The 19,819-nt window shown below is 41.1% G+C and overlaps 1 protein-coding gene across 5 annotated transcripts in view; it reads left to right on the top strand.

The window, feature by feature from the left end:
- Nucleotides 1-19,819, top strand: part of IPCEF1 (interaction protein for cytohesin exchange factors 1) — an 81,565-nt gene that overhangs the window by 40,451 nt on the left and 21,295 nt on the right. For all 5 annotated transcript variants that reach the window (XM_039528223.1, XM_039528220.1, XM_039528221.1 and 2 more), the window contains 4 exons: nt 4,069-4,142; nt 7,417-7,488; nt 9,941-10,002; nt 14,029-14,120. In XM_039528223.1, the coding sequence (XP_039384157.1) occupies nt 4,069-4,142; nt 7,417-7,488; nt 9,941-10,002; nt 14,029-14,120 (300 nt within the window). The remainder of the gene's footprint in view (nt 1-4,068; nt 4,143-7,416; nt 7,489-9,940; nt 10,003-14,028; nt 14,121-19,819) is intronic.

Genomic DNA, 19,819 nt, shown 5'->3' on the forward strand with positions numbered 1-19,819 from the left:
TAGCTCCAGTGCAGTGAGAAGTTATTTTAAAAAAACTGCTCACATATACAAAATGTTCTTCTGACCCCAAAGGGTCAGCCACATCAGCAGGTCAATATAGGCTTGGCTCTTACCCCAAATACCACGCTGCCAGCCAATCCTTTAGTGTCTAAAACTAAAGGTTTATTATAAAGAAAAAACAAGGAGAAATGTTAAATGGTAAAATAGTCACAAACGTAGAAAGACTTCAAAGTCCATATATCACGTTCCTAGCAGTATTGGTGTGTTTGCTGGCTTGAAAGTCCCTCTGGAACATATCCACAGCTTGGATGGGTCATTCAGTCCTTTGTTCAGAGCTTCAGTTTGTAGCTTTTAAAATGCCATTCCATTCCAAAAATTGACTACAAAAATGTCACTTTTACTTTACATATCTGCTCCCTGTGCTTATTTATAATCCTATTTGTTGATTTCTGTGACAACAATAAGATTTTACTGGTTTTTACACATGCTAATATTGTGGAGCCAACACAGCTATCACAACTCTGTTCTCAGTTATACCTGCTGCATGTCTTGAGATTGCAGTGAAGATACCAGGTCTAGTTTATAGAGCTGTCAGTTTAAAACAGAAACAAAACAAAACAAAAAGCAAAAACAACCAAAAACCAACAACAAACAAACAACCACCCCCGCATCCAACAGTAGCATGTCCAACTTGCAAATGAATCAAATATGATGTGGAAATTATGAAATCACAATGAACATGGAACCCTAAAATGCACTTACATGTTGATCCTGAAAAGTGCTGAGCACTGTTGTTCCACTCCAACAAAGCATTTAAGCACCTACTTAACATTAAGAATGTGAATAGTCACGTGTCTTCAGTTGGACTGAATCACATGCTTAGTTGAAGCACCTGTTTTTAAATGAACTGTTGTATTGAGGCTGTAAGTATCCATCTTCCTAAATGACTGAGGGGAAAGATTTCCTTTAAAACTGAGTGGCCCACAGTGGAACGAAAAGGTCACCTGTAATCTGCAAAATCCCCAAATGAGACTTATGGCTCTAACCTACACTTTTTTATAGAGATGCACCCTCTGTAGATGAATGAAAAGGGCTAGGGATTCATACATTTTTAAGGGGGGTGGGGGTGGGGGGCGTCCATTAGATCATCTTGTCTGAGCTCCTGTATATCACAGGCCATAGAATTTTACCCAGTTCTCCCCACGTTGAGCCCAGTAACTTGTTTGACTTGAAGCATAACAAGTGTTTGGCTATCCATCTGGATTTGAAGATATCAAGCGATAGAGAATGTGCCACATCCTTTGGTAGCTGATTACAATGATTAATCACCCTCACTGTTAAAAAAAAAATAATAATAAAAAATAGTGCCTTATTTCTAATTTGTACTTAGCTGGCTTCAATTTCCAGTCACTGGTTTTTGTTATACCTTGCTCTGCTAGATTAAAGAGTCTAATACCTGGTATATCATCTCTGTGAAGGTACTTATACGCTGTAATCAAATCATCTCTAAATCTTCTTTTGATAAAATAAACAGATTGAGCTTTAAATCTCTCACTGTCAGGCATTTTGTCCAGCCCTCAATTCATTTTTTGTCTCTTCTCTGAACCCTCTCCAATTTTTCAACGTCCTTTAAAAATGGTAAAAAGTGTATTAGGATGACTCTGAATGCCTTGGATTTGCATTCATTTTCCGTAATGGCAAACTTTACCCACAAGTAGTATCTTGTTGATCCCCCAAGGAAAATATAAAAATATATACTATGGTAATATGCATTCATATTCTTCTTCTTCTTCTATAAATGGAGATATATATTATGTGCTGCCAAAGAGCCACCTGGTGTTGCAAAGTTCATTGGTTCTTGCTTTAAATTTCAGTTCGTTGGTGTGTGGGTAGGGCTGGGGGTGGGGGAATAAGGGATGTTCCTTTTTTAAAAGATCATCTTAATCTCAATTGCTAAAATTGAATAGCTAGATTGGGGGTGAATGGAGTGGAGAAACCAGCATTGTGGGTGTACCTTTCCAGTCCAATGGTGCATTTAATAACAGCTGTTTCAATGCGATGCTAGGCACCACATGGAGCACTTGTCTGTGCTGGCATTTGTTTTTGAAAGCTTGTACAGGGAAGAGAAATGTAGATGTAGTCTGTTTACTGTGCTTAGCTCAGGAGATAACCAAGCTTTCAGTACTCTAACCCTGCATAATTTGTTCTCTTCCTTTAGTACCATCAGTAGCCAAATCTTGGAAGGCACTTTCTAGAATTCCTCTTTCTCTTACTGGCTTATTTTTCCATTCATTTACTGTGGCTGCTGCTGCTAGATTGAAAGCATTAGTTCAGGGTGTTGTTTATCCTACTTTAAATATGATGCAATTTTAGTAAAATTCTCTCTTACGCTTTATTTTTCCATTTAAAAAAAACTTCTGATCTCCTGCTTGCTATTAATTTAACTTAATTACATTTCAACATGTGAAACGTAAAATAAAGCCTAACCCAGTCTCTCAGCACCCTTGACAGATAATTAAAATTATAATCCAGAGAAGACAAAAAACAACAGTAGCAAACCAACAACATTTCTCACTGCAGAAGAAGCCAGTCCACAAAACTGCGATTTCCTCACCTCCTATGATTAACCCCATTGCTTCCTCTGCACTTAATTTCTCAATCAATGTCTTCAGTCGCTCTAGTTTAAATCTTTGACGTATAAAAATGTGAGACTATTCTTGGCTAATATCCTCCTTTTTATAGTCTCTTCAAATTCACACACAAACAATGTAGTTTGAGATGCTGCCAGTCTTCTGCACCTCTGCTCCATCTGAATTATCCCTGCTCTTTGAAATATCTTTAGATAGCTCAGCTGCTTTTCACAGTGTACGTTTTCAGAATAATAATGTGGTAGGGTTGAGGGGGAGGGACAAGAAATGAGTAGTTCAGGCATTAATATTTCTAATATTTTTTGAAAGAACACATCCATATTTCCCCCACACATACAGATGCAGGTTCTTATTTATCTGCATCACTGCCATTCATAAGAGGGGAAGGGTTCAGGTCTACAGTGATTGAGCAGGTTGCACAGGTGAATGAAGACAGACATGGGGATGGATTTCAGCAGCAGGCTGCAACTTTATTAACTCAAATCTGGCATTTAACTGGGTCCAGGATGAGCACTTCTGAAAATCCCACCTGTAAATGCTTAATTAACTAATTATACCTGCAAATCAGATATTTAGATGTCTAAATTGCACTAGCAATGTTGTGGGTGAATAAAGGAAGCCTGGGAAAGCTGGCCCTTTATTTTAGCAAGGTGTACTAAGCAGTGTTGTACTGAATGTTAAACCAGCTCAAGTGTTTACCCCCTCTGAGTGTCTAATGGCCAGACCTGGAAAGAGGATATGGTCCTCACTTTTACTGACCTATTTTGACATTAATCTTCACCTCAAATGAGAAGATACTTCTGTTTTTGGAGCTGAAGTTTAAGAGTTCAGTTTCCCATGCTGCATATATGAGGTTTGGCTGATGACTTGTTCATGTACAGCAGTATCTGCATGTGATCACTGATCATTACAAAGGGAGCTGCATTCCCCTAGCACCTCCTCTATTTTAGTCCTGTTCAGACCTGAGGCTAAATTTTGTTTTTGGAGCTTGTATCCACAGCTGACCCTACGGACCAGGGTGTGGCTTTGTGTGACAAATCCTAACTATGAGTCAGTGCATGGTTGCTCCAGAGGGGGGAGTAATCTTCCCTAACCCTATTCTAGGTGCAGATTCCATCCCCTGCTGTGCCAGTTCACCTGTGCTGCTTGGTTCTTGGGGGTGTGGAGCAAAAGCTATGCCCACACCCTGCTCACTTGCACAGGAGGCGGAGTAGTGGCACCGCCATCACTATGAGATAGGCAAACCATGCAGGGTTTCTGATTCCGCTACACACAGTCACATAAAAGTCAGTCCTAGCTGGCTCCTTGCAGTAGAAATGTATATGCACTCAATAAAAGGTTGTCGGGAATTAATATAACTTTGGTCAGAAGTGTCCCCCGCTGGAGCCTGGGTTAATGTCGGTAACGTATTTTGTTGCAGGCAGAGAAAGCTGAAGGATTCATCAACCTGCCAGACTTCACTGTGGACCGAGCGAGTGAATGCAAGAAAAAGTAGTAAGTCTGTCACTCAGCCCCATGCTTAGCTGAATAAAGATTTTACATGCCAAAAGCTACATTTGAATTTGGTGGAGGTCAATGAAAAGGGATGGAGATCAGAAATGTCATGAAAAGACTATCTAAAGAACTTCTCAGTTTCTTACTTTCACCATGACTGGGCTTAACTTTTGCGCAAAGAATATCTGGTTTTGTGTGTTTGACATTGCCTGGAAAATTATTCTTATTATTATTTTTACTTTATTTTGTTTTGTTTTATTTTCCTGATATGCCTTTTGCTCACTACACCTCCTGTGTATTGCCTCCCTATCTGGACTGAGCAGTTAGCCTTCCCCGGAGAACCCTGGCATGGGATTTATGCAGTTTTAGGAGTTGTGGAAAGTGAATTTGGTGCACCCTTGTAAAGATAAAATCTACGGTATGCAGAGTCATAATACTCTATTAAACAACAAATATGTCTTTATACCAAGGGCTTTCTTCCTACTGGTATCCAAATGAGAACACTCTTGATTAGCTACCTTTTCTTAACTGGGAGGGTTAATAATGATATAAATAATATTGCTGTGTATTAACAGGGATTACTCTTTAGATTAGATTACTGCAATGAATTCTTTGGGATATGCTTGAGGATCACATAGAAGTCTCTGCTTGTTCAGGACCTGACAGCTTGCTTACTTAGCAGCATAAACTGTCTGATGTATTACTACAGTCAGGGCCGGAGTTAGGGGCAGGTGACCCAGGTGACTGCCTGGAGTGCCAGGCTCGGGGGGCACCAGGCTCAAGATGCTGTTTGTGTTGTTAGCGACAAAAGGGACAATAGGATGTTTGAAGTCAAATGTTTCAGGTATTCCGTATGTGGATTCACTTTTCACCAACCTGCTGGAATGTTCCTTGCAGAGTCTCATGGAACTTTCCAGACTTTCTGAGAATTACATTTTCCTTGAACCTCCTGGAATGTTGTCAGCCACGCTATATAAGGGGAGGGGCATCAACATTCAGTCAGTGAGATATAAGAACAAAGTGAAGTGAAATGAAAGCCCAGGACTAGGGTTAATATTCTAAGACTGTCACTTACTGTAACACTATTTAATACTGGTCCTCCCACTGTTGGTGCACAGTTCAATTTCTTGATATTAGTACGTTTTAGTTATTCTTAAAATTAAAATGTTTCTGTAAGATTCAAGGAAACAATTTTTTTCTTATTTGCTTACGTATGGCATGAATAAATACAGATTTACAGATTCTAGTGTGCAAATTTATCACCTTATATGACAGGGATAAGTCATGCATGCAAATCATGCATCAAAGTCATGAAAAGGGCTACAAATGCAATAAAAATAAGGTATTCAAAATTTTAACAAATGGAGGGGGGTAGGGGTGCCGAAGATGCTCCTTGCCTGAGGCATCATTTTATCTAGGGTCGGCCCTGACCATCGTGCTCCATACACTGCACTGGCTTCCAGATGCTTCTAAATGCAGTTCAAGGATTTGGTTTTTAATCTATAAAACACTACATGGTTTTATCCTGGCTTTTAAGAGAATGCCCTCCTCTCTATGCTCTATCCCCACATTTTTCTTGAGGCACGCTTGCTGGCAGGCCTGTTACTTGAATTCTTGAGGGACAGAGGCAAAATGAGTATGAGAGTCTGTGGCTCCAGAGTTCCCTGTTGGTTTCTCAGAGCCCTTGTTTGCTGAGCCACATAACACACAGCAAGTGTTGATGTTGCCTTTGCTTCAATGGACCATTTGCAATGCTAAGCATGATAGTGTTTGCAAATGGAGGGCCCTAGGTGCCTAAGGTTAGGGGCTCAAGTATGAAATGTTCAATTGTATGGTTACATTCCCTGACTGGATGAGTGAAACTCTTAGAATGAGGATTCCTCTGCAAAAATTCTTATTTGCAAATTCAGTGTTTGCTTTCTGTGGATATTCTCCAATTAATTTCCAACTGGTTGTTTCAGTGATAATTTCTGACAGAAATTGGTTTGGTAGAATATTTGCAATAAAACATAAAAAGGCTGCAAACAGTCAATGAATTCATCTAAAAATTGGAATGAATGTTACCAGAAACTTTTGAAGTATTCTCCCTGTACTAATTATCACATATGGGGGAACCTGCTATGATCTTATTTTCAAAATGCAGAAATTAGCATAATTTGCTTTATAATTTAATTTGTGATAACAATAATCTCCTTTCTAGAGTTTGGTGCATATAATTAGAAAGCTACCTAACAACATGTAGGAAGAAGGACAGATAAAGTTGTGCCCTTTTAAAAATGGTGAGATTTCTTAAATGAAAAAATCATAGGTATTTTGAGAAAAGGTACCCCATGATCTGCTTAGGCTTCCTGAAATCCTCTAGTTATCCACAGAACAGAGATAAAATTGGCTGTCGAAGTGTAAATTTCTTCTGTTTTAACTTACCCAGTGTGTTTCAACTAGCTAGTTCAGTCTCCATTGCTGTATAGTTCTTCATTGTAGCTGCCACTTATTGACACAGTTGATGATGTGTGTTTATGTGGATACTTGCCTGCAGTATTTGGACTGAGTTCAATTCATTTTATATAAGCCACCAAACAACCATCAAATGGAATCAACTTTCAATGCAGTCCTGTGGGCAGATTCCAGTCCCATTGGCCCTCTAGTCCTTCACTAGAAGGCAACTTTATTGCTTTTCTGAAACAGGCTGATTTTCTTTTTTGGGGCAACAGAACAGAGGTGAATTGAGATGGATTCTTGGTATGTGAGGATCCAGAATTGGAAACTTTTTTTCTTTAGCCGGCACATCTTTCTTGTGATACTTTAGCGCTTATTCCCAGGCATATACCATTGTTGGTTTGTTAGAAGGCAGCTAATATCATTATAACATTTATTTTCACAAATATCTTTTTTACTCCCTTCTCTTTACCAAAAGGGTGTACAAATCAGGAGGCCATAAAATGTCGCTAATAGACTAGAAATATGTTAGCAGTTTTTTTTCTTCTGAAAATGTCCTTTCAGTACTGGAATGCCTCTTATCTATCTCAACCCAATGTTCTTTGTATCTTTGCTAAAATGTCAGACCTATAAAATTCCAAAAATGGCACAGAATGTTGAGGAAAGAAATACATTTCTCGATGGATAACTTGGTCTGCATTAATAGAATGGGGTGTACAAAGGTGTTATGCTTTGGATAATTTGCTCACACAATTTCATTGTTTTTTCCTACCTAAATTAACTTTTCCTCTGTGTGTGTGTGTGTGTGTGTACGCGTTGTTGTTTTTTTTTCTTGAAGTGCTATTAAGGTCAACCACCCACAGATCAAGACATTTTATTTTGCAGCAGAGAATGTGGAGGAAATGAATAGGTAAGTAACAGCAACGGAATATCTCTGTCCTTGCCCAGCATCATAGAACCATTGCTTTGTTTGCATGTTGGTTCTTTAGTTATCAAGTAGTAGCTGTGATTCAAGATTATGTGATTGTTGTGATTCAAGAGTGCTGTTTTTGTTTTTTCTTGCTGATGCAGTGGTTATCTTCCAAGTAAATGTAAGATAAAACACCCTGCTCTAGTGATGGCTGTTTAAAAACATGCTAATTTAATTAAGATATTATGGAGTGGCAATATTTGCTCCATAGTTAAGGTTAAGTTAGGATCCCATTATAAGGCCAATTTTCAATAAGTCTGCCAATGTTTCATAAAAATCAATCAATGTTCCTAAAGTTCTCATAAATCAGCAAATCCACAAAGATTAACTCCGACCCTTGAATTTAGACCTTTAAAATATGGCATGTATTGTGAATTATGAATTGTCTGACAAATTTTAATGTACATTATATAATAAAAACTGAAATTTCTTATACAACCTTATAGAGTAAGGTACGGTACCATAGGGCATACAGTAATTTAATATTGGCCTTGATTTTTTAAGCCATAATGAAATTTACTTAACAACTGCAGTTGGCAGAAAATCTTTCTTGAGAATTGAGTGAGACACCCCTGCATAGGGTCAGAATTGATCTTTGTGGATTTGCTGATTTATGAGAACTTAATTTCTCAGTGTTGTATTAATACTAATGTTTTCCGTGGAAATGTATTATATAAAAGTCACACATGCATAAAACTAGAGAGAGCGGTATCTGCCCTTCTTGGTCCCAGTCCTGAAACTGTTTACACTTGTGAGTAGTCCCACTGAACTCGTTGGGACTATTCATGCGTGTAAAGTTACTCATGTACATAAATGTTTATAGGAGCAGGACCTTTGTTTGTAACTCTTTTAGGCATCCATCCATTAAACCACTAATGGGTTTATTCAGGGAGTAGTTTGCTTCATTTATTTAGTACATGTGCTAGAAGATGAACTCTTTGCAGCAGTGATGCAAACATAAAAAGCAAACGAATGTTGGATAGCAGATAACTGCATGCATTTACCAATGTGCACTTTACACTCCTACATGATGGCAACCTTTTAAATCTGGATTTTTTTTGACCTATCCGTTCTGTTTGAAATACTAAGATTTCTTTTTTACTTTCATTTCTATTAAGCTTCATTGAGTAAGGTCAAGGTCCTTAATAAACTGTAGCCAAAATTCATTCTTCACTTTTACAGGAATGACAGCCCGTAACCTTTAGTTGTTATGCACATCTATACTTCATACAGTGATCAGGAGGAGGTGGGACTAAGGACCCAATCCTACGCCTACTGAAATTATTGGCAAATTTCCCAGTGGCCTCAATGGTGAACAAGATGAGACGCTATGTCATCTAACTGTTGTATAACTAGTTTCCAGAGGTTCACTAGACCTTCAGATTAGTCTGAAGAGAGGTTAAACAAGCACATAGTATCTTGTGTACTATAGCACCTTCCAGCTCAAAGGATCCAAACGATTTATAAATTGAAAAGGTACACAAACTATAGCCAGGTGTCTCTTCATGCACTAAGAAAACACAGCCCTCTAGGGAAGGAGGGAAACGCAGCAGCTGTTAATAGCATACAGCAACAGTTTAGAACAGGAAGTGAAGAATGCTATATAGAACTGAAGGGGACATTTAGGAAGGCAGAACATAACTTACACAATTTTAAATTTGGTCAGGAAGCCTGAGTTAAAGGACCTACTCTTACAAAGTATGCCATGATCTGATCAGAGCACAAGATTGTATAACTATGAGGAATAAATAATTTGTTACAGTATCTTAAATAATTAAGTCACTGGTTCAGATACCCATGTATGGAAGCAGTTTAAAAATAGAGGTATTTCTAAATAGCCTTATAAACTGTTCCTTAGCCTGTGAGGTGAGGAGTACATATCCCCTTGGGGAGTGCTTGAATGCTCCTCAACTCCCTTTGAAATCAATGGGAGTTGGGGTATTCAGCACCTTTTAAGGAGAGTCTGCACTACAGGGGGGCTCACCTTGAGCTGCACTGCTGTAGCGCTGTGGTGTATAGACACTTGCTACAGTGACAGAAGGGGTTATTTCATTGCTGTTGTAAATCCACCTCTCCAAAAGGCAGTGGGTAGGATGGTAGAAGAATTCTTCTATCAACATAGTAGCGTCTACACTGGATCTTATGTCATCTTAACTACATTGCAGAGGGCATGAAATTTTTCACAGCCCTGACTGATGTAGGTTAGCCAACCTAACTTTGTAGTGTAGACCTGCTCTGATTCCCATAGGAACTTTAAACTGAGGATGAAAGAAAAGAACTGGTGGTGATAATAAAAGATAGGAAAATCACTGTATCTGAAGACTGTCAGAGGTGTTGCAGAGTAGAATACAAATATCCCTAAAAATGTGCTTGCTTTCTGTTTATAACATAGGTGGCTAAATAAACTGGGGCTAGCTGTAATTCCTCAGGCATCCACTGGAAAGAATGAAGAAGGTATGTTTACATCTCAATTTTTGCATGGAATGATTTTATTTTTTTTACACAGTGAGATTTTTGCTACAATGAATTTCATATCAACGCTGTTCTTTTTAAACTTTCAGTTTGTGGCTCATCAGCTGTTGCATGTTTTGCTAGCACCAAAACCCCAGTTGTGCCCTTGAATATCTGATTTCCACATCAACCAAGGCACAACAATTAATTCTCTGACAACTGTGGAATTTATGATATAAAAGTGTTTCCATTATTTATTCATTAATACAATACTATATGTGTAGATGCTGCTTTAGAGAGATAAAATGGCAGGTCCCTGCACCCAAGAAGTTTACAGCTAAATGATTCACACTATTTGTATTTATGAGCACCAAAGAACTCTGATACAATCATCTCTTTAGGCCAGGGGTGGGGAACCTATGGCCTGTGGGCTGGATCTGGCCTGTTGCTTAATTTCATCCGGCTCATGGCAAGTCTCAGTGCTACGGGCCTGAAGCCCTGAGCCTCAGCACCCCCCCCCCCCCCCGTGGGGCTGGAACTGTGAGCTTGCCCCACTGCGGGCAGGAAACCCTGAGGATATATGCTTCCCTGCGGGGCTGTGTGTGGCCCATGACTGATTTTTTTATATGGGTCAATGGCCCGTGCATAGGTGCCGAGTTTCTCATTTGTTGGGGGTGCTCTCCCTGGCTCCGCCCAGTCCCCACTTCACTCCTTCCCCCAAGGCCCCACCCCTGCCCTGCTTCTTCCCACCCTCGCTCTGCCCCTGCCCTGCCTCTTACCCGCCTCTTCCCTGCCCAGTTCCGACCCCTCCCCCGAGCACTCCGCCCTTGCTCCTCTCCCCCCAGAGCCTCCTGATGCTGTGAAACAGCTGATCTGCAGCAGGCAGGAGGCACTGGGGGAGGGGAAGGTTCTGGTAGGGAGGCTGCCAGTAGGTGCTCTGCACCCACCATTTTTTTCCCGTGGGTGCTTCAGCCCCGGAGCACCCAAAGAGTCGGCGCCTATGAGCCCATGATAGAAAAAAGGTTAACCACCCCTGCTTTAGGCCCTCCGCTACCTCTGTGAATGGGGACGTAGCTCATACATAGGACTCATTCATACAGTGCTCGTGTTAACTTTGCTGAGCTTGCTCAGTGCCATATGGAGTGGTATTACAAGCTGTTTGTGCTGATAGAAATCATGGGTGATGATAACTTGAGGTGCCTGGAGAATCAGGATGCTTCACTGTCTCCTTTGTTTTGACTGGGATACAGTGTATTTCCCCTTCCTTCTCTTTAACAGAAACCTCTATTCACTGGTCCACTTACTTTCTCCAGAAACTTGCCATTTGTGGATACGTTCCCTAGTGCCTCTGCAGCCCCTCACTCAGGTGTTAGAGCGGAGTGGTCTAGGGCAAGTGGAGGGCACGTTGCTACACTGAATCTTAGGTCTCTTAGCAGGAAACCCAGTCTGAACATTTTACCAGAGGAGGGAAGGTGTCCAGTTTTTCTTGAGCTGTTTAGACAAGCAGCAGAAGGGCTGATTGAAAGATGATGACAATAATTTGACTGGCAACCTATCAATATTATGGATACAAATAGGAGCTTAAAAATGAAAGTTCCAGGAAGTACAGTATGCTGGTTGTGTTTGGAGAAACAGCTGAAGCAAGAGAAGAGTTACGAAAATAAGAAGCAATTAAAATTAGGAAAGTCAACTGAGCTTAATGGGAACTATGTAAGCAGACGAGAGAGCTCCTGTCCTGAGAAACTCTACCCAGCTAACCTCTGCAGCAGGTGATCAAGTTACCAGCACTTCATCATCAGAACAAACCTAACATTGTCAAGTATTGTCCAAACTTTTTAAAGCTAACACCCCACACTGCTATTTTCAGGAAAATGCACCCATCCCCATCTCCTGCCCTTTACTCCTGATGTGTGTGTTGTTAAAAGCCTATCCATCTTCCTCCCATTAGCTAGGTGGGCACCCCACATTTTGGGAAAATGCTGACATAGCCTAAGGACATGCTACGGTTTCTAGCACCGTAACTCTTTCCTGAGTGTCACACATCATAACTATTCAAGGAGCTCTTAGATTCCCACTCTTGGATTCCTGCTTTTTTGAGAGGAGAGTGAGGGGAATGGTTTCTGTGCATTTAGTCCTTCCTTCAATCCGTTTCCAATATCAGAAACCAGATATAGATTTTACTTTTCTGGTGTCATATGTGTAATAAAAAAAAAGCCGCAGAAAGAATATTTTATTTATTAATCAATAGTTCCTTTGATTTCTTAAATGTTTCTACTTGCATAAAATTTCAATCTGTTATTCTAAACATGATTTTAAAATATGTAGCTGGGCAAAGTTTGCAGTAAACAAAACCGTAGCTATGTTAAAAAATAACTAAAATAATCCTCTAGTTCTGCCAATAATAAAATGAGAACATGTGCAAAACTATACAAAACCTGGCAGATCCCCTGAATGTCATTTCGTCAACATCTTTGTGACAGCTTTCTTTTGCTTAAAATCTTCACATCAATGCTTTTTGCTGACAGTAAATTATTAGAACCAAAAAAAGTGACACACACAGTTTTCCATATATAAAAGAAGGGGAAAAAGAGTACAACCAATAATTTATCTGAAAGATATGATAATTGATTGTTACCAAATGGTGATGTTAATGAATAATACTTCACACTTGTATGATGCCATGAAATCCAAGAACCACAAAATGCTTCATGAACACAAAAACAGAAACCTCACAAACTTCCTGTAAGCTGTGTCAACGATAGTAAGGTGGTATTGCTACTACTGTGTAACAGCACATAGAAGCTGTTGCACAATATTGCTAAGAGGAAGTGAAGAATACTGGTTCCAATTGAAACCACAGGGGCAGTGAGTACCTCAGTCTCCCAACACCCACTGATGCTGTCGTCATTACACTTTGCTTAACTGATTCTTGCTAACCACACGATGGCTCAGTTCAGATCAGATGTACAGGTACAGGGTATGTGCGTACTCTGTCGCACATGGTATGTGGTACAGAAAAGCATTTAAACAGAATGAAGTCTCTCATATAAACACTTGCTCCGAGTTTGAATCTGCAGTGCTGGTGGCTGCTGCCGAGGGATTTAATCCAGTGGAAGCAGTGTTTTCCAGTGGCTACAGCAGGGCCCTGGGAGTTAGGACCAACAGCATGCTGATTTCCTTTGTCACCTTCTTTGTCATTTTAAGCTCTGTGTCTCAATTTCTCGGTCTGTAAAGGAGTATAACTGGATTAGAACCTATACCATATTTGTGAATGCTTCGTTTGTTTAATTTAGTTGGAAAAAAAAAACCTTCCTAAGTGGCAGCAGTAAATACTTCTACTAACTCCCCTGCTATTTTCCTTCTGATTCATATTGTTGTCCCTCTGCTGAGCAGTAGCAGATGTTGGGGCCTTTCAGGCTGGAGTTAAAAATAGTGAGGTGGAGTCTGAGTGTATTCTTAGTGCAATTTGTTTATTTGACCCTATGTACATCAATCCTAGAATGAAGATGGTCACAAACAGTATTCAGGCCATTGCCCTCCTCCAGGAATCTTGGTCAAAACACCAATGCCTCCTTTCCCGGGAGCAACTCTGCCCCAGGAATTGACACTAGATAGAGAGACTAAGGAAGGGAACAAACTTCCCTACTGCTTGCCACAACTTCCCCAAACTTGCAAAACTAACAACACAGCATTTCTTCAGACGGAAAACTGCTCACATGCAAACTGTAAAACTGTCTATGGCAGCGCCATCTGATGACTCCTGCCATAACGATAAAATTGGAATAAAAATACACTTCAAAACAAGTTGCCATAAAATAGCAATGAGGAGACACTGCTGTAGGAGTGTCAAATCAGATCAAAATACATAGGACTGGAAGGGACCTCCTGGGTCACTGAGTGCAGTTCCCTTCAATCGGAGGCAACTCCATCATATAATTGAATATAATCATATAATGATCTTCAACTGCTGAGCAGCTAGAAGGAATAAATGGGTGTTTATTTTTTTTTCATATTACTCTTTGTTCCTAGAATGCTATAGTGAGAGTGAACATGAAGATCCAGAAATAGCAGGAGAGACTCCACCCCCTCCCTACACAGAACAGCCACCTCCTCCTCATTTGGTATGTATTACAGTAATTAGCTTGTTTCCAGTTGGTAAACCGCTGGCACAAATGTCATCACACCCTCTTCAGTAGGTGCATGTCTGACTAATAATTTACAATAAGGGCTATAATCATTTATTTAATCTGCCTGTGAAATATGGATGCACTTATTTTGCTGTACCCTTCCCCTCCCTCCTTTCCTCCCCACCTTCCCAGTGACAGTGCACACTAGTATGTCAGCCTTCTCCATGACAGTGCACTGAAAATTGAACATATGGATGAAATGATTAATCTGCATGACGAGCTAAACCAAAAGTTATCATTTTAGAACGAAAGTTGGAGGGCAGAATGTATCTTTGAGGGAAGTGGTGGATTTCACACTGTGTATCAAACATCCTCCCAGGGCTGGTCTATAAAGATACTACCCTGCCCTCATTTAAATCTCTCCCAAAGAGTCTCTTCTTCTGCGATACTAAAAGAATCTAGCTGATAGTCACCCAACATATCAATTATCTACTTATCTCATGAGTAAGCTTCTCATTAGCATGGAAGGAGGGGGAATGGTGTGGAGAGAGGGTCCTAAAACCGTTGGAACTGTGTGTGTGTGTGTGTGTGTGTGTGTGTGTGTGAGAGAGAGAGAGAGAGAGAGGTGAATGGAGGGAGGAGGATGTTATGTGACAATGATAAAAATCACTTTCTTCTAACATTGACCAGGCAAATGATTAGAAGAAGGAAAAAAGTACTATTACTAAAGCTAGGCTCAGTAGGCTGGCTGTATCTTTCTTTCTGTTTCCCGTAGAGCTTCCGTTTAGAGTATTCCCCTGTTCCCTCCTGCCTGGCTTCTGTTATAGGTTAAAGTGAACAGCTCCTGGGTGAGGGGAAGGGAACATAAAAACAAAAATCAGTCAAATCAACACCTGCCATGCAGCACATTGCCCCACCCCCTCATTTCTCTTTATCTTTTTAGACTATTTAAGGGTATCTCTACACTGCAATTAAAAACTTGTGTCTGGCCCAGGCCAGCTGACTTGGGCTTGCAGGGCTCAGGCTAAGGGGCTGTTTAATTGCAGCGTCAATGTTTGGGCTCAGGCTAGAGCCTGAGCCCAGATGTTGACACTGCAACTAATGGCAGGTGTTGATTTGACTGATTTTTGTTTTTATGTTCCCTTCCCCTAAGCAAAAAGTCAAATACTAAATACCTCCTCACCTACAGAGGTGGTTCTTCCTGAATATGTTGAGGCACATAGGTTAGTCAATGACGCTTACACTGCTGTTGTGAGTACTGTTCTGTGGATAAAAAGAGAATCTGCCTGCAGGGATGTCTGTTTGGCACCCTGCACCAGAGCTAAATTTGCTTTTATAAAGTTAGGATTATGTGTCACACGCTCACTTATTTCCCCTTTTGTTTCAGTCAGATAAATTAGTCTGCACTTCCTCTCCTAAAACAGTTGTCAAATGTTAAACACTGTAAAACAACCCACCTGGCACTCCTGGAACATGTATTGTTCACTGGCATGTAAAATTCAAGATTCTTTATTCCCTGAACTAACTGAAAGTTAAATGTGGTCTGGAGGCTATAAATAGAGCAGAGAATGAGAACGTTAAAGACTCTGCTCAAAGATTTATTCTGGGTCAAAGGCTAGTAATGAATACAGTATCTTGAATTTTATACTGCAGTGAATTATTGTCTTAATCGTGCCAGCATAAAAGCAAATAGATTGTTACAATACTTTGTAGCTGCCCTTCCCTCATGTTATCTTGAGATTTTAATTGAATATCTCTGCATTTCTCCATAGGTGGGTTTAATCATACTATTTTTTAATATTCTCTTTCTGGCATGCCAGCAGCTTGCCACTCCATTACTGCAAAGGCCATCACTGGGTGTCTCCTTCCCATATGTGAAATCCACTGCATCAGGAGTCAGGCTGGCTTTAGGATTTTAGGAAGGCGGGGGAGTGGGAGGGGTGCAAGCAAGATGGATGTTGTGGGGACTCACATTTCCTTGATCTCTCCCCTCATCAAGCTCTTCTTTCCTTTCTTCCACTTTCTTCCCTCTTCAGCTTTCATCTCCCCACACCCACATCACCTTCCTGATGGAAACAAGCCTATTATCCACTAAGCAACCCAGTCTTTTTTTAGCTAGTCAGTAGGCAGTGCACTGATTGGCACTGGTCGTAGGGTGACCAGATGTCCTGATTTTATAGGGACAGTCCCAATTTTTGGGTCTTTTTCTTCTATAGGCTCCTATTACCCTCCACCCCCGTCCCGATTTTTCACACTTGCTGTCTGGTCACCCTAACTGGTCGGTCCTACCCACAGCTTTCTGGCTACTACTAGTCATAGCTAACAGAGCACACTCAGACACCACCAGACCTGATTTAATGTCATATCAAAGTCCTCCTTGGCCAAAATTTCATAAATCACCAAAGGCAGCTGCTGGAGCAGCAGAGCCACTGGACAAATGAACAGCATGCCTCATACTGGGGTAATGCTTGGAGTGGAGCAGCTGGTTTTGAGAAGGTATGTGAAGTAATGCTTTTGACGTGTGCCTTCAATATATAATTTTTGTGCTCTAAATCCCTGAAGTTTGCCAGACTTTGGATGCTATTGTATGAAAATCTGCTCTTTGGGACACACCCAAGGTTGGAATCCATACTCTAGTTACATACTTTCTAATTTTTATTAGAAGTAACATTTATCTTAGGAACACAAACCAACATCAAAAGTGATACACTTGGGAGCCTAATGGCTTGTCTACATTACCCCCACTGGCTCGACGGGCAGCGATCGGTCCAGCGGGGGTCGATTTATCACGTCTAGTCTAGATGCGATAAATCAACCGCCAAGTGCTCTCTCGTCGACTCCGGTACTCCACGAGGGCGAGATATGCAGACAGAGTCGACAGGACAGCGTCAGCTGTCGTCTTACTGCAGTGAAGACACCGTTATTCACATAGCTGAAATTGTGTAACTTAGATCGACCTCCCTCCCCACCCCCCAGTGCAGACCAGGCCTTAATCTTTCTGACTTTCAATGACACTTAGGCCCCTAAGTGTCTATGTCACTTTTGAAAATGGGAATTATGCTTCTGAGGGTATGTCTACACAAGAGTTGGAAGGTGCAAATTCAATTGAGCCAGCATGCTAGGAATTAGTGTAGCCCTGGCAGTGCTAACAGCAGGAGGAGCTAGCTACCCTGAGTACGAGTCCATCCAAGGCCATAGGTACATATTTGATCAGAGCTAGTGCAGGTGTGTCTCCTCAAGCCGGACTATACACTTCAAGATTTAGAGTTACCTAGGCTCTGCTGAAAACCATGGCTTCTTGGGCAGGAAGGTCCACATGTGAGTGGATTTATTGCTCCCAAACAGCAGCTACCGTGAGATAATAGACTGCAGAGGCCCCAAGAGGACAGTTAAGGTGTTTCATGTCAGTAATTTCTCTCTAAAAGAGGCCCTAAAGACTCATTGATCTCCAGTGGGATCCTTAGGATTGCCTTGGTCAAACATCTGCTTTAAAAATGTCCCTAAAATGGAGGTTTACTAGTATATGGAAGATTGCAGTAGCTCCAAAGCAACCACTATGGTAACTTAGGTAAATACTGGATATCTTTAAAAAAAAAAAAAAAAAAAAAGAGAGAGAGAAATAGAAGAGTGTTTTCCTCTACCACCCCCGTCATCCTTTTTCTTTTTAATACAAAATGAAAAGAAAAAGAGTCCTTCACAAAGATGCAAAGTTCACATATCATTAAGGCTTTCTTTTACATATGTAAATTCCAACATTTTCCTTTCGTAATTTTTGAGCATTTTAAAATCAGAACATTAACATCACATTGGCATTCATTTGTATGTTTTAGTTGTACTGCTTTGGGGAACAGATACTTGGCCAGTGTCTCTCCTTGATTTAAATTATAGGGAAGAGGAACCCTCCTGATTTACTTATTGTCAGGTTTATTTCCTGGGATACCATGAAGAACTTCTGACTCTAGCAGATGAAATTTATGACAACATAAATAATTTAAATTCTGTAAGCAGGTGGGTTAGGCTCAAGAACTCTGAAAAAAACGTTTTTAATATAGTTACCAGAATGCAGAGAGTCTGTGCTATAAGCAGAGTCCCAGGATTAGAGCTGGATGAAATTTTTTGGATTGACCTTTTTTATTAAAATACACAGGTGTGGGTTGGCCAAAAAATTCACAAATTCTTGTTAAAGTCAGTTAATTGTTTCAGTCAAAACAAAAAATGAAAATATTTTGGAAATGTCAAAATAAACCCTTTTGTCGTTATCAGAATGGAACATTTCGGTGTTGGGGCAAGATTTATTCACCATTCACAAAATTGGCGCTGGTGGTGGTGTCAGTGCCCTCTCCATGCCCTGTAGTTATGCCCTCATGTGAGAGATGGGAGAATCAGGTTCAAACCCCTACTCTGCAGCTGGCACTGGAGCCTGGGCATCAATCTTCCTGTGTGAGCACCTGAACCACTGGGTTATAGAGTCATTCTCTTTCTCTGGCCCAATGAATATTTTATACAAAGTGGAACAGTAGAGCTGGAGAGAGACCCACTCCAGAATAGCCTAGTGGTTAAGTCACTCACCTGGGAAAGGGAAGGTCTGAGTTTCAAATACCTGCTCCAGAGAGGGGATTTCAACCTGGATCTCCCCCCCATGCCTGGGAAGTGCCCTAGCTACCAGGCTACTGGGTATAAGGGCACCCCCAGAGATGACCTGTGCCTGCCAATAGTGGGGGGACAGAAGAAGGGCAGCCAGTTTCAGCAGAGTTACTGAGCATGCTCAGTACAAGCCAAGGCGCAAATGAGGGGGCACATAACCCCCCATGCGTCGCCTCTGCCCCCCCACCTCCAGTTTTGTGAATCTAGCCCTTCATTTCCTTTTATTAAAAATACCCAAACAAAACATTTTGTTTGACATGAAATAATTTTTTTCACCTTTTTTGATTCACTGAGAATTCTGAAAATTTTCAGTTTCTGTTCAAACACAAACTGATATTTTTTTTCCAATTTTTTCAGACCAGCCAGTGACTGAAAAATCAGTTACTCACATAGCTCTACTCAGGATTTTTTTTTATCAACACTCTTTGTCTTCTGTAAAAGATTAATAATTACCAGGGGCGGCTCTAGCGATTTCGCAACCCCAAGCACGGTGGCACGCCGCGGGGGGCGCTGTGCCGGTCGCCGGTCCCGCGGCTCCGGTGGACCTCCCGCAGGCATGCCTGCGGATGCTCCACTGAAGCCGCGGGACCAGCGGACCCTCCGCAGGCACGCCTGCAAGAGGTCCGCCGGAGCCGCCTGCCGCCCTCCCAGCGACTGGCAGAGCGCCCCCCGCGGCATGCCGCCCCAAGCACGCACTTGGCGTGCTGGGGTCTGGAGCCGGCCCTGATAATTACACCCCAGGAAGAAACTGTGCTTCATTCCCCTCCCCTCACCAAACTTTAAAAGAAAATAGTGCATGTTACAGCACCATTGAATTGCAAAAGCTTGTACAGCGCAATATAAAATGTTGTATTTGGTTTTTAGATATGCTGTTAATCTATGGATCATTACTGTATTGTTAATAGGTATATTAGACTGGCCCTAAGTATATGATTATGTGTTATGTTTATCATGCCTAGCCAGGAGGTTTCCCTAGCAACCCAACTTCAACATTTTTCAGTGCTCTCAGTTTTGATGTTCTCTCTTCTGATCATTACAGATCTCTCTCC

This window comes from Mauremys reevesii, linkage group 3 (assembly GCF_016161935.1).
Source record: "Mauremys reevesii isolate NIE-2019 linkage group 3, ASM1616193v1, whole genome shotgun sequence".
Classification (NCBI taxonomy): domain Eukaryota; kingdom Metazoa; phylum Chordata; order Testudines; family Geoemydidae; genus Mauremys; species Mauremys reevesii.